The sequence below is a fragment of the Macaca thibetana genome, chromosome 6 (assembly GCF_024542745.1).
Source record: "Macaca thibetana thibetana isolate TM-01 chromosome 6, ASM2454274v1, whole genome shotgun sequence".
Classification (NCBI taxonomy): Eukaryota; Metazoa; Chordata; class Mammalia; order Primates; family Cercopithecidae; genus Macaca; species Macaca thibetana.
In genome coordinates, this window is record NC_065583.1 from 175,130,753 (window position 1) to 175,143,537 (window position 12,785).

General features: G+C 50.5%; 2 protein-coding genes across 5 annotated transcripts in view; one reads left to right on the top strand and one right to left on the bottom strand.

Moving 5' to 3' along the window:
• Positions 1 to 7,657, bottom strand: part of NDUFS6 (NADH:ubiquinone oxidoreductase subunit S6) — a 183,703-nt gene extending 176,046 nt beyond the window's left edge. Inside the window, exon 1 of one of the 4 annotated variants that reach the window (XM_050795323.1) lies at positions 7,654 to 7,657. The gene's annotated coding sequence lies outside the window, so the exon portion shown is untranslated. The other 3 variants (XM_050795322.1, XM_050795293.1, XM_050795325.1) reach the window with 3 other exon arrangements.
• LOC126956206 (peflin-like) overlaps positions 7,234 to 12,785 on the top strand; it is a 40,407-nt gene continuing 34,855 nt past the window's right edge. The window contains 3 exon segments of the mRNA XM_050793013.1: positions 7,234 to 7,507; positions 7,510 to 7,528; positions 8,315 to 8,376. Coding sequence (XP_050648970.1) covers positions 7,234 to 7,507; positions 7,510 to 7,528; positions 8,315 to 8,376 — 355 coding nt within the window.

Sequence of the window (12,785 nt, forward strand, 5' to 3'; positions counted from 1 at the left end):
CCATCAGAAACCAGGTAGAGGCCTGGCCAGCTCCAAATGTAACCCCGTCCCAGAGACAGTGCAGAGTGAGGGCAGGTGTGCACTCGAAGAGGGGACAGGCTGGTGAGGCTGGCCAAGTCACCAGAACGGCTTTCTTCTGAACTTCGTTCTGCAATGAACACATCTGAGGAAGATTCAGGTCCACAGTGTCCCAGCCAGTCCCCCTCCCAGGTATTAGGCCAGCGTGAAGCCGGCTACTGGCATCACCAACATCCACCATTTGTGTCTGCCAGGCTTAATGGGTGTGTGGTGTTTGGATGGCTGGATTCAGCGACTTTTCCCATATCACCTGCAAGGCCACGGTCAGCCTGGGAGCCGGCTCCTGACTCCCGTCCCCTCTGCACAGCAAGTCCCAGGCGGGTTCATCCACCCTTGCTGGATGGTGACGGATCAAATGTCAGGATCTGGTCGCACAGCCAGTTACTGTCATCGCAGCCACACATCAGGCCCAGGCTAGATGCCTGCCAATGAGAGCAGAGGGGCAGAGGCACCAAGAAACACAGGGAGACAGATGAAAATGCAGGAGGGAAAGAGAGGAGGTTGCTCTTCTTGGGGTACAGATCTCAATTTCTGAGGAATTTCAAATATCAAATTAACTCTGCATTTCTTTATTTGGGAAAATTACTAACAATGGCCTTGCTCTCAAATAAATGTACACTGAAATGGCATGTCTATGCGAGAACTGAGAGCTGGCCAGGGATTTGTGGGACGGGGAAAAGCCCAGCTGGCGTCCACTGCAGAATCTATTGCTTCTTTGTCGGGGAAGAGCCGCACATTTGCTCGCAGAGCCGTTGTCTGTGTTGCTGCTGTTGTGAGGTGTAAGAGCAGAGGAGAAACACGGGTGGGTGTTTTCATCTTGCCCCCGTTCAGGCCACTCGGGCATCAGTTGTACCCCATGAGCATGGATGACTCCAGAGAAAACCTTCTGAGGGTTTCCAGAGACACATTTTTGCTCCTTCAGAGTAACGGGAACAAGGGATCACTCTGCTTCACGATAAAGCAGTGACCCCACATGTGTGTGCAGGATAAAAGAGGAGGATAAAAGAGGAGGCTCACAGCCCTCCACCCAGCACCAGCAGCTGGCGACAGGACCACGCGTTTGTCAGGACTGGACCCATGTGCACACAGGGTTGTGTCAAGGGCTCTCTGCCTTGCATGTCTAGTTATAACAGAAAAACAGAAATCCAGGGGGAACATTCTTCTGGTATATTTTTCCCACCCCTTACACAGTTCTGGTTCAGGATCATGGCGACCTGGGCACAGGACTCCTTCATCTTCCCGCTGCACCATGGCAAAGCCATCTCATGGTGAGCCTGCAAGAGAGTGTGGTGGGGACAGAGAGCAGGAAGCCTGTCCCCAGCTGTTTTCCACAAAACTCTGGATACTTTTGTGTTCTGCAGAGAATGAGGATGAAGTTGACAAAAAAATCCAGAAAGGTCGCTATGGATGGGCACTGCAGACCGTTCTCGCAGGGAGCTGGTCCCGCTCTGACCATCTTCCCCGTTCCGCAAGGGAATGGGGGGCCTTCCTGTAAGCAAACACTATTGGGCTGTGAGTGTGTGAGATAACGTGTGCCAAACGCAATCTCATCGACCCATCTGCCCTTCGACACCCAGGAGCTTGGTCAAGCAGAGAGAACACATTCATCCAGAGTTTAGCAAATGATGCCATCAATCGAAACAGGTTGACTTCCACTGAGATGTCTTTAAAAGCAGAGTGATTTTAAAATAATGGTTGGTTTTAAACTGCTTATTTAGGTGTCGTGAGTGCATTTCAGTGGGAGTTTTTTGTTTGTTTGTTTTTTGTTTTTTAGGACAGAGTCTCGCACTGTCACCCAGGCTGGAGTGCAGAGGTGTGATCTTGGCTCCTGGGTTCAAGCGATTCTCATGCCTCAACCTCCCGAGTAGCTGGGATTACAGGCATGCACCACCACATTCAGCTAATTTCTGTATTTTGGACAGAGTTTTGCCATGTGGTCCAGGCTGGTCTCGAACTCCTGACCTCAAGTGATCCTCCTGCCTCGGCCTCCCAAAGTGCTGGGATTACAGGCGTGAACCACCGCGCCCGGCCAGGACTGTTTTTATAACATCGTTGTGTTTTAAGAAAACCTTCTTGGCTTGTGACAAATAGTATGTAATGCAGTAAGTTTTGTGAACAAAGCTGTGTGAAAGGATAATAAAATCTTGGGTGGGACCCCAGTGCACTCTGCCAAAAGGAAAAATTTAAACTGGAAGCTGAATCATGCAAGAAGTGGCCTTTCCTTTTGTTCTAAGCAGAGGGCTATGGATAAAAGCATCTCCACCGGTAGCTGCTCTCCATAAAGTGCCAAGGTAATGAGCTCAAAAGGGACACACCATGGGCAACGCCCTGCCCGCTCTCTTTCTCTTGCAACACGTGGATTCCATAACGGGGCCACACCCTCCCTCTTTCCGCTCCAGCCCACTTTTCGCCTTTACAGTTCAGAGCCCTCAAAATCGTCTTTGGATAAAGGCAGGGACCACAGATTGTTCCTGTGGTTTTGTGTTCCTCTTTTCCAGAAATGTCCTTAACTTTGGCAAAGTAAATTTTTTTTTTTTTTTTTTTTTTTTTTTTTTTTGAGACGGAGTCTCGCTCTGTCGCCCAGGCTGGAGTGCAGTGGCGCGATCTCGGCTCACTGCAAGCTCCGCCTCCCGGGTTCACGCCATTCTCCTGCCTCAGCCTCCCGAGTAGCTGGGACTACAGGCGCCCACAACCGCGCCCGGCTAATTTTTTGTATTTTTAGTAGAGACGGGGTTTCACCGTGGTCTCGATCTCCTGACCTTGTGATCCGCCCGCCTCGGCCTCCCAAAGTGCTGGGATTACAGGCGTGAGCCACCGCGCCCGGCCTGCAAAGTAAATTTCAAAACTGATGGAGATCTGTCTCAGACGCTCTCTGGTTTCTGCCTATGTAACCAGGACTGAGATCAAAAACCGGACCCTGGCAACCCCCTCTGTGGAGCTGTTCCCCGACCCCTGCCGGGACCACTGTCCTGACCCAGATGCCAGTTGGGACTGCCCAGTTCTGAATTCCATGCACGTGGGCCCAGCAGAAGGCACTGGTGCCCTCCTTCCTCCCAGCATCACGCCGGCATCACACCCGCATCACACCAGCATTACCCTGCTGCGGCTGCACCTGAAGCTCGTTTACTGTTGCTGCCTTGTTGGATTCTGTCCTGTGAACACACCACGGTTTACTCATTCATTCTGCTGTCAGTGGGCATTTGGACTGCCTTCAGTTTGAGGCGATGAATACACCTGCTGCGAACATTCAGATGATTGTCTTTTGGTGAATTTACATACACATTTCTGTTGGGCATGTGCTAGGGTCTGCATTACTGGGTCACTGCCTCACTGAGTCCCCTGTGTCCAGCTGCAGGACCCACCCCAGCACCCACTGCTCCACAGTTAGGCCATGATTTGGTATTTCTGCCTTTCTCATCTTAGCCATGCTAGTGCAGAACAGAAGTTCCTAATTTTGGCATAAATCAAATTTATCTGTGTAAGTTTCTGGAGCCTCTATTTGTTCCATTGGTCCATGTTTCTTTCAAGAGTCTCACCTTGTGTTATTTACTGTAACGTTAAATTAAGGCTCAATACCCAATAGTGATAGTCCTCTGACTTTGCTCTTCCTCAAGTTTGTATTAACTGTTATTGACTCTTTGTATGTTTTTATTTTTTTATTATACTTTAAGTATAATAAAGTACTGGAGACCCGGGTGCTTGTGGTGTCAGAATCCAGCTGGAGTCTGAGGAGTGACCTGGGGCTGGCTGGGCTAGGCAGCATCACGGGTTTCTGCAACCCAAGTGCACATCAGGCTAGTGACAGTCACGCAGACTATTACTTCATGTGTCATCAGAACATCGCTAGAACACAGCACTTCAAGTGTGCAAATTTAGTGAGCCATAGTCTAAATACAAATAGAGCCACTGAAATCCTAAATTTCAATCAATCATCTCATTGTTACTCGTCTTATTGGTATTAATCCTTTGAAATTATGTGGGGTGGGAGTTAAAGCTAATAACTAATATGTTAATGCTAAAACTAAGATTTTTCTGGCCAGATGCGGTACGCTCACGCCTGTAATCCCAGGACTTTGGGAGGCCGAGGCAGGCAGATCACCTGAGGCCAGGAGTTCGAGACCAGCCTGGCCAACATGGTGAAACCCTCTCTCTACTAAAATTCAAAAATTAGCTGGGCATGGCGTAATCCCAGCTATTCGGGAGGCTGAGGCAGGAGAATCACTTGAACGAGGAGGCGGAGGTTGGAGTCAGCCGAGATCACACCACTGCACTCCAACCTGGGCAACAGGAATGAAACTTCATCTCAAAAAATGAAACAAGATTTTTGTGAGAAAAAGGTGTAAAACTATATACTAAATTTGAAATAGAAATATAAGCGCAAGCTCCTTTGTTCTTTTCACAGACACATTTCCTAGCTCTGCCCAGGAGCAGTAGATACATCAAGCACCTAGACTGTGGTCCCTACTACATGAAAATCATGAATTCCTAGTGATGGTTTCAAAGCCAAAACCAACCAAACTAAAACATGTAATTGGTCCTTCTTGGAGGTGACTAGGGCACTAACACTAACACTGGGAATGCACACTTGAAGGAAGGTCAGCGATTCTCCTGCCTTTTCTCTACAAATTGCAATTCAGGGAAACCTTGTTGATTAGGAAAAGTTCTTTACAGAAGAATTCCTGCAAATAAGTGAGTAAAGAATGACAGTTTAAGAATTGTCCCAGCCCGGCCGGGCGAGGTGGCTCAAGCCTGTAATCCCAGCACTTTGGGAGGCCGAGACGGGCGGATCACGAGGTCAGGAGATCGAGACCATCCTGGCTAACACAGTGAAACCCCGTCTCTACTAAAAATACAAAAACTTAGCCGGGTGAGGTGGCAGGCGCCTGTAGTCCCAGCTACTTGGGAGGCTGAGGCAGGAGAATGGCGTGAACCCGGGAGGCGGAGCTTGCAGTGAGCTGAGATCCGGCCACTGCACTCCAGCCTGGGTGACAGAGCGAGACTCCGTCTCAAAAAAAAAAAAAAAAAAAAAAAAGAATTGTCCCAGCCTGGCCAACACAGTGAAACCCCATCTCTAAAAATACAAAAAATTAGCCAGGCATGATGGTGGGTGCCTGTAATCCCAGCCACTCCGGAGGCTAAGGCAGGAGAGTCGCTTGAACCGGGAGGTGGAGGTTGCAGTGAGCTGAGAGTGCACCACTGCACTCCAGCCAGCCTGGGCAACAAGAGCAAGACTCTGTCTCAAAAAAAAAAAAAAAAAAAAAATTTGTCAAATTGCCACCCCTAATGCCCTGGTTCTCTAACCTGTGTAACAGGATTACCTGCAGGGACCCCACCCCAGACCTTCCGATTCAGTCCTGGCGGGGGACCCCACCCCAGACCTTCCGATTCAGTCCTGGGGGACCCCACCCCAGACCTTCCGATTCAGTCCTCGGGGGACCCCACCCCAGACCTTCCGATTCAGTCCTGGTGGGGGACCCCACCCCAGACCTTCCGATTCAGTCCTGGGGGGACCCTACCGCAGATCTTCTGATTCAGTCCTGATTCGGCCTGAGAATTTGCATTTCTAACATGTCCAGGGACCACAGTTTGAAAACCTCCAATGGCAGACATGGTCCAATAAATGAAGGAATAATAACAGGTGGCAACCTCAGACAGCTTCATCCCAACCAGTAAGAAAGTAAATCCTTTTGTAAACTAAGAGGAAGTATTAATATGGACGTTTGAGCAGACATTTAAGTGTCGGGACAAAGAATTAAAAACTAGCACAGGCACCCCTGAAGCATGATAGGATGGCAACAGAAGGCTGATTTAGTTTCCAAGAAATAGCTGACAGGCAGTGTTGTGTGTGTGTCTACTGCTTAGGAACCCAAAACAAACCTTCAGACCGTTTTCATGAGTACTGAGACCAAGAAAACCACTGGGCAGTGGGTGGTCTGGAAATGTAAATGTTTATGGTACTCCACTAATGAGTCATGGAACCATGTTTCATACCAAAAATGTTTTGTAAATGTGCGTTTCAAGGTTTCAAAGTGAACCCATATGTGTTAGGAGAAAGGACACACCAAAGAAGTAAAATAATTGGGTCTATGTAAAAAGAAAGTAGAATATTGCCCAGAGACATGTGGATAATTCCTAACATGGATCAAAGGCACCAAAAAGGTGAGCTGTGTGTAAGATACTCAGACCTGCACCGTCCCCTGCAGTAGACACAGACAACATCTTGGTAGGCAACTGGGTGAAAATTCAGAGACAATCCTAGGAACTACGAGGATGAAAAATGTTAGCATTCTTGGAATGAGGCACTGAAGAACCTGAAAAGCTGGAATAACCCCATGAAATAATGAGAATAATTGTAGTAGCCTGTAGTATCCCGAACCGGGGCACAGGTCACAGGACTTGGGTGCGCACGGAGTACGCGCGCGGGAAAACCCAGGGATCACAGTGGCCCAAAGCTGGGCACTTCCCAATTCCGGCGATTGATGCTACAGGCACTCCAGGTTCCACCGCAGAACTGTGTCCAGCACGGAGGCAGTGCTGTCTCGGGGGAGACAGGGCTGCACCACCACCAGGGGCGGGAAGGGGTCAGGCAGGGAGGCGCCCAGTGTTTCCAGCTGCACTGGGCGCCTGCGTCGGGGGTGGCGCTGATGCAGAGCGTGGGGGCGCAGGCTAAACCTAAAAGAGGGAAGATTTTGGGGGCGGAACAGACAACACTGCACACTGCCCTTCCCACCCGAATTGTGTTTTACCTTTTTTTTCTTTCTTTTTTCTTTTTGAGACAGAGTTTCTCTCTTGTTGCCCAGGCCTGGAGTGCAATAGCCCGATCTCGGCTCACTGCAACTTCGGCCTCCCGGGTTCAAGCAATTCTCCTGCCTCAGCCTCCCGAGCAGCTGGGATTACAGGCGTGCGCCACCACGCCCGGCTAATTTTGTATTTTTAGTAGATACGAGGTTTCTCAATATTGGCCAGGCTGGTCTCGAACCCCCGACTTCAGGTGATCCACCGGCCTCGGCCTCCCACAGCGCAGGGATCACAGGCGTGAGCTACCGCGCCCCGCCCAGAGTTTCCGACTGTTAGCCTGAATCACATTCACGTCAAAACTTCTTTCTATAAAAGAACTAAAAGGCTAAGTCCTTGCTCCATCACTTCCCGTCCCGGATGGCGGCGCGGGGCATTTTCCCCAAGCGCCTTCACGCACCGCGCCCAGGCGGCCGCGCCGGAGCATCCCGCGCACACGCATTTCCAGCGCCCCCGGAAGTGGCTGTAACGCCAGGCCCTGCCCCCGGCAGAGGCGGAAGCGGAATCGCCTTGAGAGATCTCCCGTCGCCGCAGGCGCCTCAGCCCGGCCGCGCGCCTTCGCCCTTGGCACTTGGCCGCCTGCTCCTACCGCTCGGGGGGCCTGCTGCGGGCGCGGCGCTGCCGGGCCAGTGCTTCTGTGGAATGTCTTCCAGAGGTGCGGCCTGGCCCCGCCCGGGCACCTCCCGCCTCCGCGGCGACCGCCCCGACCCCCGCGGCCGCCCCCGTCCCTGCCCCGACCGACGCGGCCGCTCCCGTCCCCTGCCCGGTCCCCTGCGGTCTCCCCCGTCCCCTGTGGCCGCCCCCGCCTCCTGCCCGGTCCCTGCCCTGTGCGTTGGGCCCTTCCAGAGGTGCAGAGTAGCCGCTGCAGACCCGAGGTCGCGGCCACCGGCTCCCGGGCTGGGCCCTTTTTCTCGCCTCAGGAGCCGCCGGGCGGAGGGTCTCCAGGGGTGCTTGTTCGGGGAAAGCAGAGACAGACAGCCTGGGCGCTGTTAAGTGTCAGCAGCCGAGGAAGCAGCAGCGACCTGGCGTCTGCTCGGGGCAGGTGACCTTTCCGGCGGCGCCTTCTGTCCCGGTCGCTTTTCCACGGAATGAATGACCGAAACTGTAGTGACTCATGGCCAGGGAATGCCTTAGTTATCTGAGGGAATCTTGTTTGTGAAAAAGGGAAACTGGTGCAAATGTGAATTCAGACAGGCCAGGAGAGGAAGGAAGGGAAGGATTGAGAGAGAAAGATGATTGGCCTCTTAGGGGAAGACCCCGCTTGGACGTGGGCTCCTGCGGCCCTTCCTTGATTCCCGTGTCCTCCTCAGCGGGATGGGAGAGGCGGAGGTTCCAGGAGGCTCCGAGCCTTCCAGAGTCAGTGCAGGGTTGACAGGAGACGTTTGTTTTGCTTTTCCTGAACTTTGGATCGCCAGCTTACTTGGTCTTCTTGATGTTGTAGGGTTGATAAAGACAGGAGTGGAGTGATATCGGACACCGAGCTTCAGCAAGCTCTCTCCAACGGTGAGTGGGACCTGGGTCGGGACCCAGAAGCCGCTGAGTGGGCCCGTGGGACCTGGGTCCGGACCCAGAAGCCGCTGAGTGGGCCCGTGGGACCTGGGTCCGGACCCAGAAGCCTGCTCTGCTCGCAGTGGATAACTTTCTTTCTGAAGTTCATTTTCCAAGGACAAAGGGATCATTAGGACAAAATATTATTACTGCTTCATGGTGGAGATGCTTCTGGTTTCTGTTGTGGCTGCCGCTGTTATTTGGAGTGCCTCACCAAGCCGGCCAACAACTGCGTGCATAAGCACAAGAAAAGGCTTCTTGAGAAATGAAAACTAGGTTGTAGGTTTAGGAGGGAAATAGGAAGCTTAGCTCTGTACAGCCGGAAGCCTTTTGGTAAGTTGGGGGTCCTTGAATTTCCTCGGTAACTGCATCTTGGTGACTTCTCTGAATAGACCTTCGAGGGCATTGGGGGGTGGTGGTTGGAGGGCTTGGGGAGCTCAGGCAGCACTTGTGTGGGGACGTGGCTGTTACAGGAGCCGCAAACACGGGGACTGCATTCCTGGGGAAAGGATTGGGGGTGTTGGAGGCGCTGGCAGGGGAATTATGGGGAGGTGTTCTTATCAGTGTGCGAATACTGGACGTTCAGGCGGCGGAAATCCGGGTCCTTGGGTGTTGTGAGCTCCCTGGAGTTACCTTCTTGCCAGTTTCAGCTCAATTGATCCCCCTCCCCTGCGGTATCTTTGGACACATTTTACTTCATTGAACACCTGACTGCAGCTTTTTCTGTAATCCCTCAGGGGCAGTCATCTTTTCCGATTCTGTGTATAGTTTCCCTTTCCAGATCCGTGCCATTTAAGCTAGAAAAGGGGTCGGTTTTGAGATGTTGTGAAAATGTTGAAAGGCTCCTCGTTATTAGTGGGAAGTACCTGATGTTGCCAGAGACTGGACTGGGACACAGGGAGCACTATGGCTGCTGGACACTGCCTCACTGCGTTGTGCGTGGGGGGGATGCCTATTCAGCCTTACTGCCTAATGATTTGTGAGGATTTGTGTTTTCACAGTAACATGTTTACCTTATATTCTGACATCAGTTCCTGATACGTGACGTGTGGGCCACAGATGCTGGTGTATTATTTCACATGCATTTATATAGATTGTTTTCAGGGAATTCAGAAATTCTATTATCGGCACTAGTGATTGTGCTTTCTTGATTTTTCTCTTTTCATTATTCTTAAATCCTCCTTTTTTAAATTTGCATCTCGGTTCTTTTATACTTGGGAAGTGCAAGACATGGCTACTGGAAAAAGATGTCAAGAGAACCTGGAATCCAGTAGGCTACAATTTGGCAAATCTTAGCTTAAAACGTCCTCAATGTTGACCACAGTGGGTGCAGATGGCTCTGTGCATCATCTGTGAAATGTGGTCAGATGACCACCCAGGTTCAAGTGGTTTGTCACCAGGGTGGTACGAGCCACACAGAGTGCCCTCCCCAGAGGCCATGTCGCGGAGACATTTATTTTGAGTGGTTTTCCAGTGAGTGATGCAAGATTTATGATCCATTTTAACAGCCTGCTTTTTATGCGTTTGCTCAGGTTTTTAGATTTTAGGTTTAGTTTTAGGTTTTCTGTTAAACTTGCTCACCTAGGAGTGGTGGTCAAATACTGGACCTCATTAGCGTGAAAGCCTGCCCACCTTGGCAGGCTCCACTGGAGTGCTTTGGGGCCTGCCTGGATTCCAGTCCTGGCTCTACCAGTTTTGTGTCCTCGCCGTTACTGGGAGGGAATATTGAGGAAATGCATGCGAGGTGCTTGCCATGATCCTGGCACGGAGCGAGTGCTCAGTGACTGTCAGCTGCGATTATTAGTAGTGGCTAATACACGACTACTGTTCTTGGCCAACAAGCCCGCTCAAAGCTTTGATGGTTTTCCGTCACCTAATGATGGTGATGGTTTCCACTTACTGAACACTCACATGCTGGGCTAGGCACTTAACCCAAATCCAGGGTCAGCATTATTGTTTGGGGGTTGGGGGCAGACACCTCCTGCTCTGACTTGTGTGTTTGGGTTCCCATATTTTCACCAGAGGGTGTTAGTCCTGCCCCACTTCAGCTGGTCCTCAAAGCATATATAGCTCTTTAATCATCAGCAAGTATCTATCAGAACATAATGTTGATTTCAGCTGCTACTAAATATCTACCAGGAGCCTGCTTGAGAGAGAGAATTGCCTGACAGGTGCTGAGTCCCCCATTCCTGAGATACTTTGAAATGAGTGTCTGGCTTAACCCAAGCTGTGCATCGGGACTTCTCACTGTGTTCCCAATGGAGTCACTTTTCTTAGGCACCCCCCTTTACCTTGGGTTCTGAGCTTCCTCTGCCTTTCATCTCTGTAGGATGAAGCCCACTTGCCCTTCAGGATGCAAAGCCCTCTTCTCTAAAGTGCCTGCCGGGCCAGGTGCAGTGGCTCACGCCTGACCTCCCAACACTTTGGGAGGCCAAGGCAGGGGGCATCGCTTGAGCACAGGAGTTTGAGACCAGCCTGGGCAACATTGTGAGGCCCTGTTCCTTGAATTGCCCTGGGAGATTTCCTCAGCTTGTGCTGGGGGCATGTGGCCCCATGAAGCCTGTAGTCACTGTCCACCCTGAGGGAAGCTGGCTTTGGGGCTCACACGCCTGCTGCGGGGCAGCCCCAGGAGATGGCCGCCCTGTTCCTCCCTGGAGCTGGAGCTGCAGTGTGTGCTCAGCAGCTGTGGTGGCTGTTCTTTTTTGTTTGCATCTTATAAGCCATTTACCTGATTACATTTTCCTCTTCAATTTAGCTGCTGGAAAATTTAAAGTCCGGTTGGTGGCTCGCCAGTAATGAGAGTTTAGAGTAGAGGTAAACTTTATGACAGTCTTAGACCTCTTCACTTTCTCCTCAGCCAACGTGGTTAACATTTACTTTATTTTGCTGTACTGTGTCTTTGTGTTTCCTGAGTTCCTTCTGGAATAAGGCGGGTCATTAGTGAGCACAGGTTTCTGGTCGTCTCACAGCCTCAGGCAGTGGGCGGTGCTGTCCGTGCTCCCTTTCCGGTTGCCTGTGGTAGCTCTCAAGTTGCAGGGCTGCGATTTGAAGCCTGATGTAGTGCACCGTGTTTCTGTCGTGTTCTGTGGTGGTTTGCTCCTCACATGTGAGCATTCACCCTGTGGCCCTGTGTTTTTCCACCACACCTCTGCCTGGTGGCATCCTACTGGATGTCTCAGCCGAGCCACTCTGTTCTGGATGCCCTTGTCCCCAACCCCTTTGCTCTGGGCTCTGAGCTGCTTCTGCCTTTCATCTCTGTAGGATGAAGCCCCACCCACCCTTCAGGATGCCAGCCTTGGCAACATCGTGAGACCCTGTTTCTACAAAAAGTCAACAAAATGAACCCAGTGTGGTGGTGCACGCCTGTAGTCCCAGCTACTTGGGAGGCTGAGATGGGAAGATCACTTGAGCCTGGGAGGTTGAGGCTGCATTGAGCTGAGATCAAGCCACAGCACTCCAGCCTGGGAGACAGAGCGAAACCCTATCTCAAAAAAACAAAGAAAGTGGATGCGTGCTGCTCCTGCCATTGGGTCATCGCAGCATTTTTCTTTTCTCTGATGCGCACCTTTTGCCTCATCGTGGGGTCTCATGTTTTCGTAGTTCCCGCTCACTACTGGATTGTGAGCTGCGTGAAGGAAGGTTCATAGTTGTGTTGTATGTACAGGCACACAAAATTTGTCTTTGGACAGACACATATCAATCCGCTTCCTTCTCCTCTCTGAATTTCTTTATATGAAAAAATAATTAGAGATGGAGTCTCACTGTCTTTCCCAGGCTGGTCTCAAACTCCTAGGCTCAAGTGATCGTCCCGCCTCAGCCTATACTAATATGAATTCCTCTACTAATGTGATTGAAATTAGTGTGACTTCTATAAAAATTTTTCTCCCAGATTGGGCTTCTGTTTTGATAGTAGAAGTAAATTATTAGGCTATTTCAAGAAATTAATATATTACTGGTAGAAAAACTGAAGCTACAAAATGGCCTGGTTTCTCACCTCAGTTAAATTTGTGCTTCTGAGTGTTTGTATTGTAGGTGAAACTGCACTGAGAAGGTATTTGTGGCCCGTACACTGATTCCTTGATGAGACTTGTTTGCACAGGAGAGTTGCTAAAAATTACTGCTCTCAGGGAGGTCTGTGGCAAACAGGTATGAAGAAGAAAACTGTTCTCTGCCCTTCTTTTTGCAATAAAATGTTACAAACTATCTTGAGTTCGATCCCTTTTCAGGTGTTTGGGTTTTTTTTTTTTTTAAACATTCACATATTTCTTGGAATCATAAAAAATTAACTTTGTGCTTCTGAAGTAGGTTTGCCTTAATATAACACTGATGTATTTGTAAGGGGCATTTTTAAAGCTGTACTTTAA